This window comes from Brachycentrus maculatus, unplaced genomic scaffold (genome assembly GCF_059751285.1).
Source record: "Brachycentrus maculatus isolate JH-2025_06_01 unplaced genomic scaffold, ASM5975128v1 h1tg000244l, whole genome shotgun sequence".
Lineage (NCBI taxonomy): Eukaryota > Metazoa > Arthropoda > Insecta > Trichoptera > Brachycentridae > Brachycentrus > Brachycentrus maculatus.
The window spans coordinates 3,070,148-3,094,593 of NW_028280995.1; the positions used below are offsets into that span (position 1 = coordinate 3,070,148).

The window sequence follows — 24,446 nt, forward strand, 5'->3', positions numbered from 1 at the left end:
AAGTTCTATTGGTGAGATGAAAGGAAGCTTTTTATTGAGCAGAAACTCTTTTATTAGTATGTGTGGTCCGAATCCTGGATTATAATCACACACATGAGAAACGCCAGAAAATATCATTTTCATTTTTATTATTTAAGCTTTGAGACAATGGTATGCGCATGTGAGGAGAATGGAACCATCCAGACACCCCCCCACATCGCACTGTACGGCCAACCCCATGGTAGACGACTCCCGGGCAGACCACCAAACTCTTAAAAACAGGCCGCAAGGCCTATAATAATAAGAGGAAGAAGAAGAAGATTATTTAAGCTTATAATTAAATATTAATTTCTATCTTCATAATAAAACTAACTAACTAACTAACCATCACGCCGCTTACTGCAGGGGTAGGCAGAGAGAATAGAACGCCACACCACTCTGTCTTTGCAAACATTCTTCGCCTCTTCCACGTTCATGCATCTTCTCATACATACCCGCTGATTTTTACGACTCCTAACCTGACTAACCGCCGATTATTACGACTTCTAATCTTCATAATACACAGATTTAATGAAAACAAAAACATGTAAAAAGAACCCACTCCCCAGAGAGAGTCGGCCATCAATAATTGTACTCCCGGAAAGGTTAGTAAGTTAATGTAACAAATTTCGCGGGAGTGTACAAACATTTGTTCACGAGTGTACATGATGCGGACCCTTCCACCTTTGGCAAGTTTATTATTGCCGCGCGACAAGGTGACAAGCTTGATGTTAATATGCCGTGAAATTAAAAATGGTGCCTACATTACTAATTAAACGTCATGGGGTGAAAAGCATTGAGCTACCGAAGCGCCAGGGCATAACGTTGCAAGGGCCAAGTTGATGGTTATGGAATAATTGGATGGGGGGGGGGGAGTATTCAATAGTCATTTAAAGCCTTTAGAAACGGTTCAAACCTCCGAGATGAAGACTCTCCGATCCATAACCGGAAACACATTGCGAGACCGAGTAAGAAATACCGACATCCGGAGCATGTGTAAGACGGAGGATATCGTGAGGTGGAGATGACAACGAAGGCGATACTGGAATGATCATGTTAACAGAATGTCAGATGACAGACTTCCACGTAAGGAATCCCTGAAGGACGCAGACCCCCGGGCAGACCTCCAAAAAGGTGTAAAGACAGCTGGGAGTCAACATCCCAAGAGCTACAAGCGGAGGAACAAACAGATCCTTAGGATCTAGAAAAAGAAGAAGAAGAAACGGTTCAAAAACTTATTATAGAAATAATGACTAAAAAAACTATTCCATACAACCAATTATTTCAGGAAGCTGAACTTTTGGAGCTACGGGAAATCTATTGCCACAGTGTCTAAAATATGGGCGTCAACATTTATTTCCTAAAAATATTAATAGATCTAGCCAAAGAATGAATATTTAATAGAAAAATCTTCTTGCAAATCTAGACTCGCTCAGGCACCCATTTTTAATAGCTCTATAACTGTTTAATTCATTCCACAAAGACTATATGTTAGACATTAATTCGTCGGAATTACCTAAGTTTGTTTCAATTTAAAATTTTGCTTAAATTATTTATTTAAAAAAAAAACAGATCTAAGAACCTTCTTTTTTTAAACGTATAACTCATAAAGAAAATATTTTTAAAACTTTTTTCATTTTCATCTTTTTGATTTTTGCTTTCGGTTAAAATCAAATATTTGTAGTTTATATTAGCGCTTTTAATCTATTTTTATTTCCGATATCGGTTGTATTCTTGCCAGTGCCCATTATTGTAACCTACAATAAAATGTATACACACAGGCCATGCCTTTGTGGTATCTTTTTTTTGTATTAATATATAATTTTTTTGTACTTGAACTTAAAATATATTGTGAAATGCAAAAGAATTTAAATAAATAAAATGATAAAATCATCACTGAAAATTCCACGTCAAATCTTAAAGTCTGATCAATTATTTTCAACTTCACGGGTCGTGAACCTTAATCTAGCGGGAACTTAAAATGGGATTTGAAATTCCCCTAAAATGATGTTCCACTCGATAACTACATAATTTGATTCACAATTTTATTTATAAAAAAATACAGAGAAAAAAAGAGTACATGTTCAACCCTGATGATGACAAGGTTCTTGTCGAAACTGTTTGGAAAAAATGAACCAATAAATAAGTGGTTTAAAATAAAGCTGTCTTATTTTATACAGTTTATAAAATGTGCCACAAAGTATATGTGGAAAACATTCAAGAAAAAGACATAAAAAAAATTGCCTATCGCCTAGGTGTAGCTTACATCAATAGTAAGGTAGAGGAAAGGCAATTGAGGTGGTATGGGCACATAAGACGTAGAGAACCAGAACATATTGTAAACCAGGCGATCGCCATGGATCTTCCTCGAAAGACATGGAGAGGAAGACCAAAAAATTCATGGAATACGGAAAGATAACGTGATTCGAAGACATGGCCTTGGTGACGTTGTATATAATAGAAGGACCTACAACCTGAGGACGAGGAGAGCCGATCCTAACAGTGTACAAAGACGAAAAGTTGGGATGGAGCCAGGAAGAAGAAGAAAAAGAAGATGTCGCATAACCTGTCATTTTACAAATATAAATAAAAGCAAAGATGCACTTACAACTATATGGAATGGCGTCCCAATATATATATTTTATTTGTGATAGCCGTGTATAAAATAAATTGGGCAAAGTAAATTTTCGTGGAAGAACTTATTTTACATGTCGCAGTATTTGTAATACCTTCCCTTGGAGGAGAGCAATTCGTAATAAAAATTAAGCACCCCTCGCAAATAAAGACAAGTTAATAATTATATCAATTTCATCGTCTTTCCAAGATCACAAGATAGGGTGACCATGTAAACAGATTACAGAGAATAAATGGTCGAGATATAATTTTTAATTATTTTATTTATTTATTTGGCATTTAATTTAAAAAACTACTTAATATATATTTTAAATATTTAAAACAAATACTGATATTTAGGGTTGATATAAGTCAGTTGTATATTTCATTTTTAAAAAAACATAAAAAAATAGATTAATTTCGTGACAATTGTTTCGCCTAGTTAGGACATATTTAATCTTCACAGTAGTTTGCCCTAGCAAGGCGAAACAATTTGTATTGAATTTCATTTTAATGTGTTTTTTTTTAATGTATAAAATAATTACTTAAGTCGGTCAAATGTCAGGTCGTAAGCCCTGGGATGCTCAGACCTCCATCATCCATATAAAGATGAACTATAAATATTACGTATCAAATTGAGACACATATACTTAATAGTAAATTTTTAATTTGCTGAAAACGTCCAACCCAAAAGATCAACACAATATTTTTTGGAGAACTTTTTTTCTAGCCTACAACCAATAAATCCATGAAAAATAAAAGTTTGAAACGTCCATGTGGGTTAACAGTTTTCAGCATTTTCACGTTAAAGTTGGATGAAAATATTGCGGAAAAAAATTCACGTGGCTTGGATGTGTTCGACTTTGAAGTACAAGAAAAAACATGCCGCTCACTCCTTTCAACAACGTCATATATAAAAAAAACTTGATTTTTCAGGAGATCGTTTTTAAAGTTTAAGAATATAATGAAATGTATTAAAAATAAACATCAAGCCACTTATTGAACTTTTTACTGTGTAACAGATCTTTTTAGGTAAAACCTGAAGGTTTTTTCTCCATTTGAAAAATATTAAGTATATTTAAAAAATAATAAAACAATGCCTTTTCTTCAAAATGCAAAAAAAAACACTTTCTGCCCTGTAACGGGTAAATATTAAGTTAAAAATATGGCGCTTTTCCTGAGATATAGTACATTTTCTGGGCATTCCGAAAACATGGTTAGATGAAAAAATTTACTATTTTTGATATATGACGTTGTTGAAAGGAGTAAGCGATGTTTCAATTCAAGTTAAAACCTCTTTAATTAAGTTACACTCGTCAGTATTTATCTTAGAACGTTATTTTCGAATAAGACTTAAAATTAGGGCTAAAATTAATTACTTACTTGATAAAAATGATAAAGAGAATAATTAAAAGGTCTCTTTTAAGGTCTGAGTCGAGTTGTCAATAGATAATAATATCTGGTCCAATCTGTTTTCGCTTATTTAATGGCGTTATTTTCCAGATTTCTTTGGAATTTCGAAATTCATAAGACTGACGTGTTTCATGGAAAATTATGCGTATTAATTTTTCAGATTTTCAGTGAAATTTTGTGATTTCGAAATCTCTTGTAAACGAGAGGGGAGTGAGTTCTTTCAATTTAATTTTCAAGTTTTTTGAACTCATTCAATATCACTAAGTGACTGCGGAATCGATCAATTGAAATTCGAAAATTTATGTTGGTATAAGTTATATATGAATTTTAAAGTGAATTCCTTTTTTAACCTTTATAAACGGCTGTAGACAATTTGTACATGATAACCTTATTGAAGCCTATAAGCCACTTATTGAACTTTTTACTGTGCAACAGATCTTTTTAGGTAAAACTTGAAGATTTTTTCTCCATTTGAAAAGTATTTGGTTTATTAAAAAAAAAATATTAAACAATACCTTTTCTTCAAAATGCAACAACATTTTCTGCCCTGTAGCGGGTAAATATTAAGTTTAAAATATGCCTCTTTTGCTGGGATATAGTACATTTTCTGGGCATTCCGAAAACATGCAAAACTGAAAATTTACGATTTTTTATTTATGACGTTCTTGAAAGAAGTGAGCGACATGTTGTATAGTTTATGAAAAAAATACGATAAAATAATATTTTCTCTTTTTTAGTATTTTATTGGTTCTAAAAGTACGCATACAAACAAGGATGAACATATAAAAAAACAAGGAATTATGCATTAGCCTGAAATATTGTAATTTTTCTTACTTTATAGTTAGGAAGTGACATATTCCAGATATGGATATGGTCCGCGAAATCATTGCCGAGGTTTTGCGCTCGGTGTATAGGAGTAATGAATCCAGACACTGTCCGGCTGTTATAACAATAAAATATATGAGGTTTCTCGTGTTTCTGGTTGGGGCATAAATATTTTTCATTTGTTAATATTTATATTTATTATTTTAAAAAAATATTCATTTGTTTCTTTTAAATATGCTTTTTACCTTTTACGTTTTTTTTAATGCCTTTTTATTATACCTGTTTATTATATTTATTTTTGTCCGCCTCCGTACTGTAATGGTCAGCACGCTCGGCTACCGTTCTGGAGGTCCCGGGTTCGATTCCCAGGGGGGGGTCAAATAGATATAAAGTGATTTTTTCACTGTAATATTTATTCAATATTACCCTGGACTGGTACCTGAAGCGGAGGGCTGATCACCTTTCCTTCATGTGTAAACGATCAAGATAACAATGCGTTCATATGAAGCAGTGCCCTATGCACCATTGGGGTGCGGATAAGGGTTTTATTATTATTATATATTTTGCCATGAATAAGTTTTGGTTATTTTTATTTTTTAATCTTTTTCGTAACTTACTTATTTGTGTTTCAGTCTTGTTAACCTTAATCCTATGTCCAAAAATGAGGAATAGAAATTACTCATCGGGAATATTATAAATATATATATGACTTATGTACGTTATATGTTTTTAAAAATTAATAAATAATTTTAAAAAAATTATAAATTAATCGAATCAAATAGTTTCCTCCTGTCACTTAACTTTATTGTATTTAGATTATAAATATCATTATTTTATTTTAGATTTTAAAACATGGTAACACTAGTCGAAGACGATTTATTTCTACACAGCCCCTAGAAATAAGCCCTGTAAAATAGTATTATTAGAATTTTCTGAGACTTAATATCCAGCGAGGCAGATGAAATTTTTCAATTTACCAAATAGAACCTTCTGAGTTTTATCGAAAATTGTACGTTATTAAAAGTTGTTTGATTAATTAGGTATTTATTAATTACTAGAAGATAAGTTATTGACTTTTTTTTTAATTTTGAAAGAAGGGAAAGAAAAGAAGTTTTATTTCAAAGTAAAATAATTAAAAGTAAGAAAAGTTTTTTTCTGTGAATAAATTGATAATTTCTTTATTATTTATTCTTTAATCAGACACTGGATTATTCGCCCTACGGATGATATATCGCTCACTCCTTTCAACAACGTCATATATCAAAAATCGTCAATTTATCAGTGGTGCATGTTTTCGGAATGCCCAGAAAATGTACTATATCCCAGCAAAAGCGGCATATTTTTAACTTAATATTTACCCGCTACAGGGCAGAAAGGTTTGTTTTTGCGTTTTGAAGATACCATTTCTTTGAAGGTTTAATTATTTTTTTAAAATAAACTTAATATTTTTCAAATGGAGAAAAAATCTTCAGGTTTTACGTATAAAGATCAATTGCACATCAAAAAGTTCAATTAGGAGCTAGATATTTATTTTTAATACATTGTATTATATTTTATACTTTAAAAACGATCTCCTGAAAAATCAAGTTTTTTTTTTATATATGACGTTGTTGAAAGGAGTGAGCGACATGTTTTTTTTTGTACTTCAAAGTCGAACACATCCAAGCCACGTGGATTTTTTCCGCAATATTTTCATCCAGTTTTAACGTGAAAAATGCTGAAAGCTGTCAACCCACATGGATATTTTAAACTTTTATTTTTCATGGATTTATTGGTTTTAGGTTAGAAAAAAAAAATCTCAAAAAAATGATGTGTCTTTTGGGTTGGATGTCATAGATGATCATTAGTCACTTTAACTTGATATGAAACATTTTTTGTTCCTGTTTATGTGAAAGACGATGTGAGTCTTAGCATCCCAGGGCTTACGACTGACATTTGACCGGCTTAAGTAATTATTTTATCTTTCTCTCTAACCCCTTATCTGCGCCCAATGGTGCATAGGGCACTGCATCGTATTGACGCAATGTTATTGACCTTTTATTAATTTTGAAAGAAGGGAAAGAAAAGAAGTTTTGTTTCGAAGTAAAATAATTAAAATTAAGAAAAGTTTTTTTCTGTGAATAAATTGATAATTTCTTTATTATTTATTCTTTAATCAGACACTGGATTATTCGCCCTACGGATGATATATCGCTCACTCCTTTCAACAACGTCATATATCAAAAATCGTCAATTTATCAGTGGTGCATGTTTTCGGAATGCCCAGAAAATGTACTATATCCCAGCAAAAGCGGCATATTTTTAACTTAATATTTACCCGCTACAGGGCAGAAAGGTTTGTTTTTGCATTTTGAAGATACCATTTCTTTGAAGGTTTAATTATTTTTTAAAAATAAACTTAATATTTTTCAAATGGAGAAAAAATCTTCAAGTTTTACGTATAAAGATCTGTTGCACATCAAAAAGTTCAATTAGGAGCTAGATATTTATTTTTAATACATTGTATTATATTTTATACTTTAAAAACGTTCTCCTGAAAAATCTTTTTTTTATTTATTTATGACGTTCTTGAAAGGAGTGAGCGATATTACACATTGTTTGCGGGAAACGCATAAAAGTCTTGGTAGAGAGCGGGAGACGCTTATAAGCGTTCAATTTGTTGCAGCAATAAAAAAAATATACTTAAATTTCCGAGATGAGATTTCCCCCACAGAAACAAAATATGCAACAAATTACAACATGACATTTTTCACTGCAATGGCAGCGCCACCTGTTAAATTTCATAGGATCACTCGCAACACTAAATATTTCTCTAGGCGGACAGCATACTTATTGATAGCTGGAGTCAATTAGTATTTTTTTTTAAATATTTTTACATGTATTTATTTTCACAGATTTTTCATATTTTCATTGCTTCAAAATCATTGTAAAATAAAACATTAGAAATTTGTGATTTATATTTTCTGTCTTTTCCTTTAACCAGACTGAGCCAGAGCAACGCGTGGCCGGGAACAGCTAGTTTTTAAATATACAAAGAAAACTCTTGTCAATAAGAAGGAGATTCTTGCTTTTGAAAATCCTTTCGGAGGCATGGAAAAGATCAATGTCGATATTGTTTAGCATGGCGGTAGCGTTATACTTATCACCTTCGTTGAATGTTATCGAAAGATATTATGCAATAAAATTATTAAATATCTCAAGAGCTTTGAGATAAGACAGGAAAAAAACAGTTATAAATTGAAAAATTGTAGGTACCGTAAAGTGGGTTTACATTGCACCAAAATACTGCATTTTTTCAAAAAATTGTCTATTCAGATCAGGTTTTTTACTTTTTCTGAGGTTTCAACTATTGCAATGTAATAACACATATACCTGTAACATGTCTGATACGTTTTAAAATTTTTATCTATTTTGCCTGTATTTTTTTTTATATTTATATTTTGGTGCAAAGTATCCCGGGGTAAAGTACAACTTTGCACCATGATATTTTCTCTACACTTTTCGTACTAGAATCCAAATTTATGCAAAGTAAAGGCTATCCTACAAGTTTTGTTGCACCTTATGAAGGGTTTTGGCTCACAGTTCACTAAATGCAGATTATAATATTGTATAATTATGGAAAAATAAGACACTTGATAGAATTTTTTTTTTTTAAATATTGAAAAATCTAACAAAAATGTTTTTTTTTCAATACTGAAGGTTTAAAGTTATATAAAATAAAAGGTGGATATTAAAACATATCGTACTATATAGGTAATAGGAATCAAAATTAAATTAGGTCTAAATATGGTCAAGTTCCGGGACGGTAAAGAAACCTCTTTTGGATTGCATTTTCGGTTCTTTTATGGAACCCGCTACATCCTTCCAAGAATATTGAAGAAAGTCATCCTTCATCGGCCACTTCCACGTTTTGAGACTCTCCTGCATGGATTTAACAGCTCTGTCTTTCTTTATTTCCAAAATCTGTCCCGGAAAATTTTCTCCTTCATAATGAAATACGACATATTTTCCCACCTTCTTTTTTACTGGTCCTAATGAAACGGAAGAACAAATACGATAACTGGTTTCAGTCATCGTTTTTGTTCTTCTCCCTCTTCCTCAAAGCTTCCGTGTCAACTATAATCAGTTAATGCTAGATATGCTGGAAGTTTCGATGTGGAAGGTGGGATCATTGATGTAGTTGGTTCAGGTAGCATTTGTGTCTCGTCAACGTTCATTTCGACATTTGGATTGTGAGCAATGCTCTAACCTGGTTCTATCGGTATTGTTTTCCTGCGTTTTAAGACTGAATTCTTTGGGTTGAATCTGTTTTCTTCCAAAAACTGTTGAAAACTCTGGCGCACGTCATCGTCATACGCTTTTAATGGCAACCGATTAAGCAACTGACTAGTTTTAGCAACAGTCAAGGTTTTATGTCTTTGCAAAAATGATCTTATCCATTTAGAGCCTGGTACGTTGTTCTTTAATATTCGTACTCTTCTGCCAAATCTATCCAAATAGGCGAATGTAGCGAATGTTAAAAACACTCACTGGGAAACCGTACTCACTCATGTCTACTATGCAGTTTACGAAGGATTGCTCTTCGCACTTGTCACATATCGGAGGTTTTCCCACAGGTTTTGTGTGCTGACCTTTGAGCTTATAGTTAATCGTCCTTCTGGGGATTTTGAAAATTTCTTCAGCCTTTCTTTGACTGATTGTACCATTTCGAATGACCTCCACACACTGCTCCACTCTCTTCGGTGTAAAATTGCAGTATCGTCTGGCATAAGGCCGCTGTTTGTGTGTTCTTGACATTTTTGAAAAAAATATACCATCAGGAATTAAGTAAGTACACAAAACCAATAGATATTTAGCAAACATGTCAAGTTGTATTATCCGTTTTAAGACTTTTCATCAAATTAATTAACTATGGCCTTTTGTGGATACTTTGCACTTGGTGCAATGTTACCCCAAATGTGGCCAATACAAGTCAGTTCTTAAAAAAATATTATTTTTACATAAACTTGACAACGTAACTAAAAAATACAGTATTTGAGAAAAGCAGGGCCTATCTACCTATGATTTAGAGACCACTCACTTGTTGTAACTAGTTTCAGTATACTGATTCCACTGGATTTTTTCGGACACAATTTTCAGACAGAAAACTTTCTTTACGTTCGGACAGGAAAAACGCATTGAAGCAATAGCGACCGACTGTTACTTCTGTAAACTAAAAAGTGGATTGAAGTGCCATCTATCAGAAACAATAGAAAGTAGAATGAAAAATGACATGTATCAGAGATGACCAGCTCTACAATTTCTTTACAGAAGGTGGTGCAAAGTATCACCCATGGTGCAAAGTATACCCACTTTACGGTACTGCCATAAAATTTAAATATGTCACCATGTTCGATACAAAAATTGTATTAATATTTGGAAAAAGTCATATTCATATGACATAACTTAATTGGTGAAGAAGAATATGGAAGTCTGGTATTTACAGGGGTTATTACATGTCATAGGCTGGTTAAGTGATCGCTTTACACACGTGCTACATTCCTCATTCTACCCATGATTGATAACCATACTGCTCAAACTTTTGGAACTCCTAGATATATTATGATCGATCTCATGGCACAGTACATATTGCTCACTCCTTTCAAGAATGTCATAAATCAAAAAACTTGATTTTTCAGGAGAACGTTTTTAATGTTTAAAAATATAATACAATGTATTAAAAATAAATATCAAGCTACTTATTGAGATTTTTACTGTGCAACATATCTTTTCAGGTAAAATGTGAATGTTTTTTCTCCATTTGAAAAATATTTAGAATATTTAAAAAAATAATTAAACAATACCTTTTCTTCTAAATGGAAAAACAACACTTTCTGCACTGTACCGGGTAAATATTAAGTTAAAAATATGCCTCTTTTGCTGGGATATAGTATACATTTTCTGGGCATTCCACAACTGAATGCACAACTGAATATTGACGATTTTTGATTAATGACGTTCTTGAAAGGAGTGAGCGATATGAGTTCATTTATGTTAGATTAAGAAAACTTTTATTTAGCAGAGACCCTGTTTTCATTTGTATGCAAGATTCAAAATCCAGATTATTTTTAACTACTAGGAATCCCGTGAAAACATAATTTTCGTTTTTGTCAACAAAAAATAAATAAAAATGACTCCTTAGTAGAGAACACACAGATTTGTGAAGAAGTAATTGGACACACTAAAATGCATCATTCCCATGGTGTGTTATTATTGGCTAATAAATAATTATGAAATATCACAAGACTATCGGTAACATTCCTATTGAATAGAGAAGGGGGATATGAAGGTTTAAACATTGGATATTTAAATAAAACGAAAAACGGACACCGCTTTACGTCATCAAATTTTACGTCATCGGGTGTGTTATGGGGCGTATCCCTTTATGTATCTGCTTTATAGGGCTGTAATAGTAGTAGTGTGGATCCGTTTCTGTGACGTCATTCGTTACCAACTTACGAAAACAACGTATTTGCGAAGGCGAATTTTGCAAAAGTAAACGATGAATCAAAAAATTGATTATACCGACTGTTATAAACACAAAACGAGTCTTACACAATCCATTATAGGTTGAGTGTGTTAAATTAGATATTCCTCCCGAGTGATAATACCCTATTGTTGTGAACTACAATATAAGTATAGCTTAATGATGGAAAGGTAGCGTTTTTTTCTCTAGCGATTCCAACTGGCCAAATAGCCAACTTTAATATTATAATATAAACAATGATGCAAGTAAAAAGTGCATGTTACATGAATTTAATTATTGATGAAACGGCCGACCTCGATTTAGAGAATCTGTGTGTGCGTGATGATAATTCAACAATACGCGATACGTACGTTTAATTATTAATATTACAACAAAAAAATATAAATAAGACAATGATTTTACAATAAAACACGAATGGTTTTGCAAAATATGTATTGTATATTAGAAACATGTTATTAAGTACAAATCTCTTTTTTGGGGAGGAACAGCGTAACTACCATTAAGAATAGCTAAAAGTAGAAATATCTGGCAAATTAATAAAATTACAATATTTTTAAAAACCATATTACAAATAATTAATAATTAAATATAAAAAAAAAATTGTTATTTTTTTAAACCCTTATCCGCACCCCAATGGTGCATAGGGCACTGTGTCTTATAAACGCAGTGTTATCATGATCGTTTTACACATGAAGGAAAGGTGATCAGCCCCCCGCTTCAGGTACCAGTCCATGGTAATATTGAATAAATATTACAGTGAAAAAATCATTTATATTTTTACCCCCTTGGGAATCGAACCAGAACGGTAGCCGAGCGTGCTGACCATTACACTACGGAGGCGGACTGTATACTTATATATATATATATATATATATATATATATATATATATATATATATATATATATATATATATATATATATATATACATATATATACATATATATATATATATATATATATATATATATATATATATATATATATATATATATATATATATATATATATATATATATATATATATATATATATATATATATATATATATATATATATTTAAGTATAAGTATTTACCTTTCAGCAAATTAATGTTTCTGTAATTTCGAAGTCTAAATTACAGAAAAAGATATGATGGACTAATTTAGGGGAGGGGGTTTACGTTAAAGCCGAAAGTCCGTTATGTAAAAAAATATTAGCACCGTATTTAAGTACAAAACAATACAAAATACAAACACAATTTTACTCTCTACAAATACGAAAATGCGTATAATATTGTTGATCTTCGTTATCTGACGAAAAGTCAACAATTCGACCGGATTTTGTATACGTTATATCCGTAGTTCGTTAAATAGAGATCCGTTATATCGAGGTTTTACTGTACTATAAAACTATGAATCACAAACGTCAGTAAATTATTTTTGTTTGAAACACAGCTACTGAAGCGAGTAGGTGTGCGAATGATACCTATTGGCCAACAAGGTCACCATACCACTTTCCTTTTTTATAGTACATACTTTACAGCACTTTCATTTGCTTTTTGTTTTGAAAGAATCAGAGATAGGCATCCGAATTGATCCAGATCACGAAAAGAAATGTCTTTTTAACGAAGGTAGGTAGGTACCTACTCTCCATAAAAGAGAGGACTCTTTTACATCTGGTTCCATCGGACCTATAATATAATTTATTAAAAAAACTAGCATTTATAGACGTATATTAAAAAAAACCTTTTAACAAAAGAAAACATACGATATTTATTTTTTATTCTTATACATATTATATTAACCTATAAGGTAGGTACTAGGTACATCCCACAAAGTTCTAGGCCCCAGTAATTCCTTATTTACAAATCCCCCAGGTAGCCAACACACATTTATTTGCTTTCGGATATTCGAATACCTACGAGATCTTTACCGCGCCTAGAGAAGTTTTACTTTGAAATTTGATTTGGAAAAAAAAAGGTAAAATATTTTGTATTTTTTTTTTGTATTGGTAAGGCCGTTTTTCTCTTCCCATATTCCGAATGCGTGAATCTAATACAAAAACAACGTACCAATCATACGAAAATTCTGAATTCTGGATTCATCCATTCGAAATTTCAAAAGAAAACGCCGGCGGAAAACTCGCGTGTGCGGACAGGCTTAAAGGAAAATAAACATTCCCGAGTTATAGTCTAATTTCCGCACGATTGTCACTTGTCGCTATAACGGTTTCATTCGTATATCCCATTTTACAATCACCGATTACAAGTTAGTGCCATATGCATCATTTAATATTATCATTTCCATTTTTATTAAATGTATAATAGCATAATATAAATGAAATGCGATGAAATTATGAATAATGGACGATATATTAAAATAAATGAAAATTGATGTAAAATATTACCACATACATGGAGATTACTACAAAAAATACTTCGGTCCGATAGTGCAAATATACTATGAAAACATACAATTTGTAAATAATGATAGCAAAGTTATCTAGAATGTATAAACAAATTTGATGCTCTATCTAAATAATCGCCGTACAGGAAAATTTAAAATGTAAACAATCAATTTATAAATTTGACACGTTTAAAGTTTTGTGAAATTTAACTGACAGTCAACAGGTGGTAAAAAAATTAACCATTAACTTCAAAACTTTGGACATGCTCACGATAACACAAAATGATTGATATTCATTCATGATATAAAATAAAGCCATACCCTTTTAATTGCATCTTTTAGGTCAGGTTCAACAGTTCTTATTACTTCTTGAAGTTCTTTTTCAATGTCCAATGGTTCAACGATTTCGACCATTTTTTCACTGGAACCAAACATTCAACGCACAATAAGACATGTGTTTTACCCACAAAACACGTAGATGGTTTCACAGCCGCTACAGTAAAAATAGTGTTAATTAATTGGCATTGTTAAAAATAGTGAAAACATATAGGTTAGGTGATAAATAACTACAAGACCGACGAACGCACGTAACACGAATCACTATTTTGTTATCGCTTTCTGTTTGACAGATATAACTTTTAATTTTTACCGCCAGGTGTGCTAGTTGGAGTTGAGAACCGCCAAATTATAAAACTTTTAACATTTCGGCAAACTTATTTTAACTGTTACTAGAGAAGACAACAATAATAAAACTTTTTATGTTCGCATGAATACGTAGAGTCGAAGAGCCTTCCCGCGGATATTCGTGCCGGAGCCGCACTCAAAAGGTTAAAGAGCCATACTTTGCCGACCCATAGTTAAGGCGTTTAGGGAAATGTTACGGTAAAATCAATATTCCTCAAATAAATCCAGGTGAAAATTGAGTCCCTTCCAGGAAAACTTTATCATATATTATATATCAGGAAAATGTCCTGCTTTCACTTAAAATATACGCCAAAATGTTTGAAGGCTAAGGGCAGAGAGCACAGTATAAAGAGTTCGCGTCATCTGACGATATTGGATATTGTCATTTTTTGTTACGAATTGGACCAAATTATATACAACGTCCGACTCACAATTTTCAAAATTTGACTTTATGATGAAGCTATGTCATCAATTTTTAACAATATTAGTATTATTTATTATATCAGACGCTGGTTAATTCACCCTATGGGCGTTTGTCCACTACACGGAATTTCACCGACCGGCAGTCCGGTTTTGAAAAATGAAAACGACTACGACAGTTTAGCGTGATCAAATTTACGCGCAACGTTTTCACGCACCGATCAAGATCTCCGTTCCGAGAAAAATGGACAAAAGCACAAGCCAATCCAAGCCAATCGTCGTTTTAAAACTCTAACTTACGTGCCAGACGGTAAAATTACACGGAATTCTGGGTAGTGGACAAGCGCCCTATGGATGAGATGTCAGTATTATATTATTGGTGTCTCAACTTAATATGAACATTTATCATTCCTCAAACAAGAATGCGGAATGTATCAAAACGCGTGCCACAGTGGATTTTAAGAAATAATGGTTTAAAAATGTAAAAATAACTCCCATGTAGATAAACGTATTGTTTTCAAATGTGGTGTTGGAGGCGCATGCTTAGAATTTCATGGACAGCTAGACGCACCAACGAGTCCATTCGCCAGGAACTGCACTTGGATGGCTTGACTCTGACCAATGTCTGTACACGACAGATTCTTCAGTTCTTTGGACACGTTGCGCTTGTCAATGGGGATAGCCTAGAAAGACTGGTAGTTATCGGTATTCTGGAGGGGAAGAGAAGGAGAGGAAGATCCCCACACGATGGACCGATCGAGTTAAAACAGCAGAAGGCACCTCAGTGGTTGGAGCGCTACGTGCAGCGCAGTCAAGAGATAACTGGAGAAGAGTCAATGCTTCCACAAAGTTAATGAGGAATAAGACGGAGAAGAAGGTTAACGGTAAAATTAAAAATGCGATTATCTCAATTTGATAATATTTGGGTTGGATGGTTTCTGCATAGCATGGTACAATTATTGCAAGAGATTTCTCAAGAAACACCTGTTTGCGTGGTACCTATACACACACGAACGTTCAATAATGTATCCTATTAGAATTTAAAGGGAACCAAATTGATTTGGTATTAATTAATGAACAATGTTAAGAGTATCGGTATAGGTGAACATACAAAGAGTAGGTACCTATATCTATTTTTGTATTTCTTGGCGTTTTTCAGTCCGCTTTGATTTTTTGTGAAGGTCATTGCGTTTAGTAGTTATGGAGCAATGAACTTCAGAATATGAGGTGACGAAAATGATTTTTTTTTGTTTGTTTTTTTTTAGACGGTAGTTGCATTTATTATAAGAAAATAGAACGTCATACGACCCTGTCTTTGTAAGCATTGTTCGCCTCTTCCACGTTCATGAATCTTCTATCTTTATTGTTTGTACTTTTTCCAAACGGTTTCGATGAAAATCTTGGCATCTTTTGGGATGGATTAGTTGGGAGCATTTATTTTTTACTGTGCTTATTATATACAAGGTTTATAGATAATTAATTGGATATATATTTCTTTTTACTTAAACAAACATGTTTTATTTTAATATGTGTTGAAACAGGAGGGATACTATCGAAAATGATTAAACTCTATATGTTTAACAGTTTTTTTTACTAGGATTAAAGATAATTAAGTAGGTATTTGTTAATATTTTTTATTTGAGGCACTAACTTTGTGATTTTCCATTTTATAATTAAAATGTAACTTTGTTTTAAAATCACTATAAATATTTTATTATAACTTAATTATAATGTCTTCCGGTTTCGAAGCTAACCGCTTACTTATCAAGTCTTGATAAAGAAGCGGTTAGCTTCGAAGCCGGTAGACATTATAATTAAGTTATAATAAAATATCTATTGTGATTTTAAAATAAAGTTACTTTTTAATCACAGGATATTTGTTTATTCTAACTTAAACAAAGGTGTTTTATTTTAATATGTGTAGGAAACAGGAGGGATATAGTCAAAAATGATAAAGCTCTACACTCTTTTATATTTAAAAAAATATGTATAAATATTTTATATATTATTTTATCTAACACTGTTCTTTATTGGGGTAATTCACCCTACGGATGATTTATCAATATATATATTCGTGTAAAGTTTACCTTTCTTGATATTATTCTTTTCATACGTAAGATATAATTGTGATCTAGTTTATGTATGAATTTTCAAACCAAATACAGATTTGTTTAGTCTACTGAGATTAAATGGATGACGGTGCTTATATAGCTACATATAATATAAGGACCGTCAGTCCATTTAAACTTCACATTTGTTTGAAAATGGCGAAACAATTGTCACAATATTAATTTTTATTTATTTTTTAACAGTAAAATACAACTTAGGAGACCCAAAAAATCTGTGTTTGATTTAACAATTAATACATAAATCAAAATGGAGTTCTACAAATTAAACGCCAAATCAATACATAAAGTAATATGATGTAATTCCCTACCACATGCTTTTATAAAAGGTTTAAAATTTTATTTGGTTCATTTTCTATGAATAAAATGACATCATCAATCAATCGACAAAAAACGGCATAAAAATAGAAAATGAGTTATCGATAATACATAATGGTACAAGGCTTATAAAATTATATTATTAGAATGAGTAAACGCTCCACACTTATACACGAAAATTATTTTACACGTAGGTACGTTCAAGCATCTTTTTTTGTTGACTTTTTTTACTTTTGTTGACGTTGAGTTGAAAAATTATTTATTTATTAAAACTGTAGCATCAGTGTAATAAAATATTACATCAGTATTCAAAACAGTGATTAACAAAATGAAAATATTGTTGTAGGTATTATTATTTGACATCTTAACATACAACGATGATGAGGAATTTAGAAGTCTGGGCATTTACGGGGCTTACGACCGTCACACGCTAGTTTAAGCGATCACTTTACACGCGAGTAACATTCACAAAATGAATGTAGGTTTTTTAGTTCCAATGATATTTATTCTTTACAAATATATTTTATACAATTATTTCTAATGCAATTAGCGTATAAATTCGAAATTTTAGGTTTTCTATTTATTTTAATCAGACACTGGATTATTTACTCTACGGATAATATAAAAAAATATTACAGGTGTCTCAAAATCTATCAAATAACAAACTAACAAAACAATCCAAAAACAAAGTCATATTTCAAAAAACTTGATTTTTTAAAGTTTAAAAATAAAATGTATTAAATATAAATATCAATCCACTTGTGCAACAGATCTTTTAAGGAAAAACCTGAATGTTTTTTCTTCATTTAAAAAATGTTTAGTTCATTAAAATAAATAATACCTTTTCTTCAAAATGCAAAAACAACACTTTCTGCCCTGTAGCGGGTAAATACAAAGTTTAAAATATGCAGCTTTTGCTGGGATTTAGTACATTTACTGGGCATTCAGAAAACATGTAGAACTGAAAATTTACGAATTTTTTATATCTTCATCTCAACTTGAGACACATATTATATATATATATATATATATATATATATTTATATATATTTATATATATATATATATATATATATATATATATATATATATATATATATATATATATATATATATATATATATATATATATATATATATATATATATATATATATATATATATATATATATATATATATATATATATATATATATATATATATATATATATATATATATATATATATATATATATATATATATATATATATATATATATATATATATATATATATATATATATATATATATATATATATATATATATATATTATATATATATATATATATATATATATATATATATATATATATATATATATATATATATATATATATATATATATATATATATATATATATATATATATATATATATATATATATATATATATATATATATATATGTATATATATATATATATATATATATATATATATATATATATATATATATATATATATATATATATATATATATATATATATATAAATATATATTTTTTTTTTGCGCTGTACAAATTGTCCAAGAAATCAATGAATAAATATGCAGTCATGCTCTCATATAAAAAAATATATATTTGGCCATTTTCGTAAAAGAAATAACTGTTTTAAATGAATTTCATTATTAAAAAAATGTCTTTTTATGAATTCTCACCTTTTCACGTTTTGTGAAGTCACCGTTAAAATTTTGTTTAATTGTAATCAAATATGTACGATGGGTCTATTTTGGGCGGGATTACCTCAGAAAAGATTGCCAGCCGTGAAAAAAAATCCAATTTAATCACTGGGTAGGTACTGGGCAACGAAATTACAAAAAAGCTTGAGGTTATTTGAATTAACAATCGGCATTAAGGGGGTAAGTGCGAATTTAATATTTTTCTGAAGATTAAAAATTCTTTTAAGGAAAAACCTGAATGTTTTTTCTTCATTTAAAAAATGTTTAGTTCATTAAAATAAATAATACCTTTTCTTCAAAATGCAAAAACAACACTTTCTGCCCTGTAGCGGGTAAATACAAAGTTTAAAATATGCAGCTTTTGCTGGGATTTAGTACATTTACTGGGCATTCAGAAAACATGTAGAACTGAAAATTTACGAATTTTTTATATCTTCATCTCAACTTGAGACACATATTATATATATATATATATATATATATATATATATATATATATATATATATATATATATATATATATATATATATATATATATATATATATATATATATATATATATATATATATATATATATATATATATACATATATATTTATATATATATATATATATATATATATATATATATATATATATATATATATATATGTATATATATATATATATATATATATATATATATATATATATATATATATATATATATATATATATATATATATATATATATATATATATATATATATATATATAAATATATTTTTTTTTTTGCGCTGTACAAATTGTCCAAGAAATCAATGAATAAATATGCAGTCATGCTCTCATATAAAAAAATATATATTTGGCCATTTTCGTAAAAGAAATAACTGTTTTAAATGAATTTCATTATTAAAAAAATGTCTTTTTATGAATTCTCACCTTTTCACGTTTTGTGAAGTCACCGTTAAAATTTTGTTTAATTGTAGTCAAATATGTACGATGGGTCTATTTTGGGCGGGATTACCTCAGAAAAGATTGCCAGCCGTGAAAAAAAATCCAATTTAATCACTGGGTAGGTACTGGGCAACGAAATTACAAAAAAGCTTGAGGTTATTTGAATTAACAATCGGCATTAAGGGGGTAAGTGCGAATTTAATATTTTTCTGAAGATTAAAAATTCTACTTTTATTTTCGTCAGTCCTTAAAATACAGCCTTTGCGTATTATAAAATGGTTTAATAGGCATTAACAACAATATAAAATGAGACCAGGGTAAATTTAGAGAAGAGGTTAATTAAAATATACAAATTTGACTGCCACCGTTACTTAGTAATAGGAATAGTAATAAATTTATATAAACGTTTAGATATTTTGTTTATTAAAAGTAATATTAACTTTGTGGTATGGTGATACAACACTCCTTGTCATTCATCGTTCACGTTGTGTAATATCACTTAAAACTTTGTGAAAATCTTTGAGTATTGAAAATTTTATGCCACTTGATATTGCGTGCATTTTTACATAAGTACATATATTTTTTAATAAAAATGTAAATGGCAGTTTGTTCAAAATTTCAGCAACACACGCAATACAAATCATTGCTTAAGGCGGGCAGCGTGCTTCTTCACAGATACTATCATTTAGCATTTCGAATGTTTCCAATTGCATTGCTATTTGAAGATTAAAAAATATGTAAAAAACTAAAACTAACTAACCATCACGCCGCTTTCCCGCAGGGGTAGGCAGAGAGAATAGAGCGCCACACCACTCTGTCCTTGCAAACATTCTTCGCCTCTTCCACGTTCATGCATCTCCTCATACATACCCGCCGATTTTTACGACTCCTAACCTAACCACTTTCAAGTGTTTGGCATACCTGATCGTGCCATGTTTTCTCGGTCTTCCTCTGCGTCTTTTCCCACTAACATTCGCCTCATAAATTTGTCTTACCGTTCTTTCCTCACTCATTCGTTCTACATGTCCAAACCATCTCAACACACCTTTCTTAATTTTATCGATAATGCTTATCTCAGCTTTGCATTCCTTCCTTATTTCACTATGTATATTTAAATATGTATATTTTCGTTAATTTACTGGCATAGTTAAATTAAGCATATTAGAAATGTGTGCTTTTTATTTCAATAAAACTGTACACAAAAAATAACATGCTTTACCTGTCATACGTATTGAAAGCCCTAGTGACAACCTAGTATAATTTTAGGTAAAGCGGAAAGTTGAATTTTTTAGAATTATCGTGCTGGCAACCATTTTTAAATCATGAAGCTATTTTCGGTTATAATGTCGTTATGTAGTCGTAACCGAATCGATTTGATTTAATATTTGATAAAACCGTATTGGAGGGGAAATACGGTTATTTATTTACTTGATACACTGTGTTTCGTAAGAGGCCAGCCAAAGAAAGTCCTTACGTGTGATATATTTTTGAAGATTTAAACAGGTTTTTTTCTAAACGAAAAAGGTTCTGGAACTAACTTCATTGATGAATTATATAAATATATTTTCTTGAGTGCGTTGAAGTTTTTGGCATCGTAACGGAAGGGTTAATTACTATAACCTAACTATGAGTATTTCAATGTTTCAGAATTAGTACATAAACCCTGATGATGACAAGGTTCTTATCGAAGCCGGTTGAAAAAAAAGTGTATCAATAAAACGAAAGATCACTTGAAGCAACATTTTGAGTGTGTCCAAATACTTCACAAATCTGGATTATCTCCAATTATAGGAGTTAACCAAGAATTAGTGAACCAAGTATTTGGACTCAAAATGTTGTTAATAAACTATCTGGTCAAATTAAAAGCTAAAATGTTACAATGAAAAGGATATTTTCTAGAGTTTTTCATGTATGTGATTATAATCCAGGGTTCGGACTTCACATACAAACATAAGAGTGGTGTAATGTGGTTACACGTATGTAGAGTGATCACTTAAACCAGCTTATAACGGTCGTTAGCTCCGTAAATGCCCAGACTTCCATATTCTTTATCTTTGATGAGATTTAAAAAATAATATGAAAATAACTCCTGTAATTGGAGATAATCCAGATTTAGCGAACAAGTATTTGGACACACTCAAAATGTTGTAAATTGTATTATCTTTTGATAGGATGTATAATTTTGTGCCATCCTGTACAATGTTACAAGTTTAAACTCTGTGTATCGGGATAGAAACCTTTTCATGATAAGTGATGTATTTATGGCATGCGTGCTTCTGCAAAAAAAGGCTTTCATTACATTTTGTATGACATTTACTGGTTATTAATGTAAAGTTTAGCATATTTCAAACCTTCAAACTACGAAGTATATAATAATTCTCGATTTATATTAAAAATTGTCAAAATATTTTACCAAGTATGTAGTTGGTTACGTGGATTATAACCGATCGGGTATAATTTTATAACGTAATTCTTCTTCTCATAACTTGCAAATGCATGTTCAAAGTCAAGCTGGTTGCTTCGAAACCAGAACACATTAAAATTTAAAGTTTTGGAAGCTTTTGTTCATAGTTTTTAGTGTCAATTATTAATGAGGAAGAAGCTGTTTGCTTCGAAACCAGAACACATTAAAATTTAAAGTTTTGGAAGTTTTTGTTCATAGTTTTTAGTGTCAATTATTAATAAGAAAGAAGCTGTTTGCTTCGAAACCAGAACACATTAAAATTTAAAGTTATGAAAGTTTTTGTTCTTAGTTTTTAGTGCAATTTATTCATGAGGTAGAAGCTGTTTGCTTCGAAACCAGTTCACACTCTAATTTAAAGTTATTAATGTTTTTGTGCATAGTTTTTAGTGCCAATTATTCTTGAGGAAGAAGCCGTTTGCTTCGAAATCAGTATGCATTATAATTGAAGTAAAAAAAAAATTGTTCTTAGTTTTCAGTGCCAATTTTTTTAGGTAGAATCTGTTTGCTTGGAAACAAGTACACATTTTAATTTTGTTCTTAGTTTTTAGTGCATATTGTTCACATGTCGTGGAAGTTTTTATAGAATGTTTTTAGTGCCAATTATTCTTGACGAAGAAGCGGTTTGCTTCGAAACAAATACAGACTGTAATTTGGACTTAAAAATGTTTTTCTTCTTAGTTTTTAGTGACAATTATTCTTTTAAGTACCAATTAAGCTGTTTGAGTTATAAAAGGATATATAATAATTTAATAACAAAGTTTTTTGCAAGTAATAAAATGGGTGTCAGAGCTTCAAACATTAAATTAAAACATCAGCAAGTAGTGGGTGAGTGATGAAAATTCTTCATTCCTTCTTCAATTACACTATGTATATAAAAGAGAGAAATAGAGAGAGAGAGAGGTAGAGAGAACCTATTTTAAAATTTAAGGTAGATTTCTTTGATTAGTTGATTATCAATATTTCGCTAAAAGGTCATTTAAAAAAACGCTTAATAATATGAGAAAATTACAAACAAGTTTCGTTTTTATGTGAATCTTATTCTAATATAGCACAAGATTGTGTGTATGTATGCATGTGTTTATATATGTTTACTGGTTATTAATGCAAAATTTAGTATAATATATTTATTTATTGATTTGGCGTTTAATTTGTAGAACTCCATTTTTATTTATGTATTAATTTTAAATCCAGTCTACTAAGTTAACTTAGTAGACTCAAAAAATCTGTGTTTGATTTAAAATTAATACATAAAATAGTATAATATATTTTAAACGTTCAAATTACAATTTGTGTGTTTACAATCCTCATTTGATACTTAACATTTGAGGTAAAAAAAATACTGTCCACATTTAAATATAATATTTATTTATTGATTCGGCATTAACTTTGTGGAATGACATGATTATTTTAATAAAAATTAAACACTTGAATAACCCACTTAATTGAGTTTTATTTTTATTTACGACTAGTTTCGAAAACAATTGTCGTTTTCGAAACTAGTCGTAAGTAAAAATAAAACTCAATTAAGTGGATTATTCAAGTGTTTAATTTTTATTCATATAATATGATTCAATGAATATAGATCGAAAATTTTATTTTAGATTTTCTTTTTAATGTCTGTTAGTTATTGTTATTGTTTTTTTCCTCCTATCTCTATCTCCTCTTATATTTTTTTCTTTATTCTAATGTATTTTGTTTGTTAGAGCCAAAATCACTCGTAAACGAGTGGAGGCTTTTAAAGTAAAATAATAATAAAAATTCATCACCCTTATCATTTTTTCAGTCTTGTTATAATAATCAAATAATTAAATATGGGAGTCGAACACTGCAATATATTTAATTTGTTGCCGACGGATGTTAGAGGTCAAAATAAAATATGGAACATAGACAAAATAAAGGAATGGGTGAATGATCAAGTGATGAATGTCCGTTTCCGTAGTGTAATGGTCAGCGCGCTCGGCCACCGTTCTGGAGGTCCCGGGTTCAATTCTCAGG

The 24,446-nt window shown here is 30.4% G+C and overlaps 1 protein-coding gene across 1 annotated transcript in view; it reads right to left on the minus strand.

Annotated features, from left to right (window-relative positions):
• The window catches only part of LOC148306346 (uncharacterized), a 33,848-nt gene extending 19,439 nt beyond the window's left edge, over nt 1–14,409 (minus strand). The window contains exon 1 of the mRNA XM_088265298.1: nt 14,104–14,409. Within this exon, the coding sequence (XP_088121424.1) occupies nt 14,104–14,217 (114 nt within the window). The 5' untranslated portion in view covers nt 14,218–14,409. The remainder of the gene's footprint in view (nt 1–14,103) is intronic.
• Between the last annotated feature and the right edge of the window lie 10,037 nt (nt 14,410–24,446).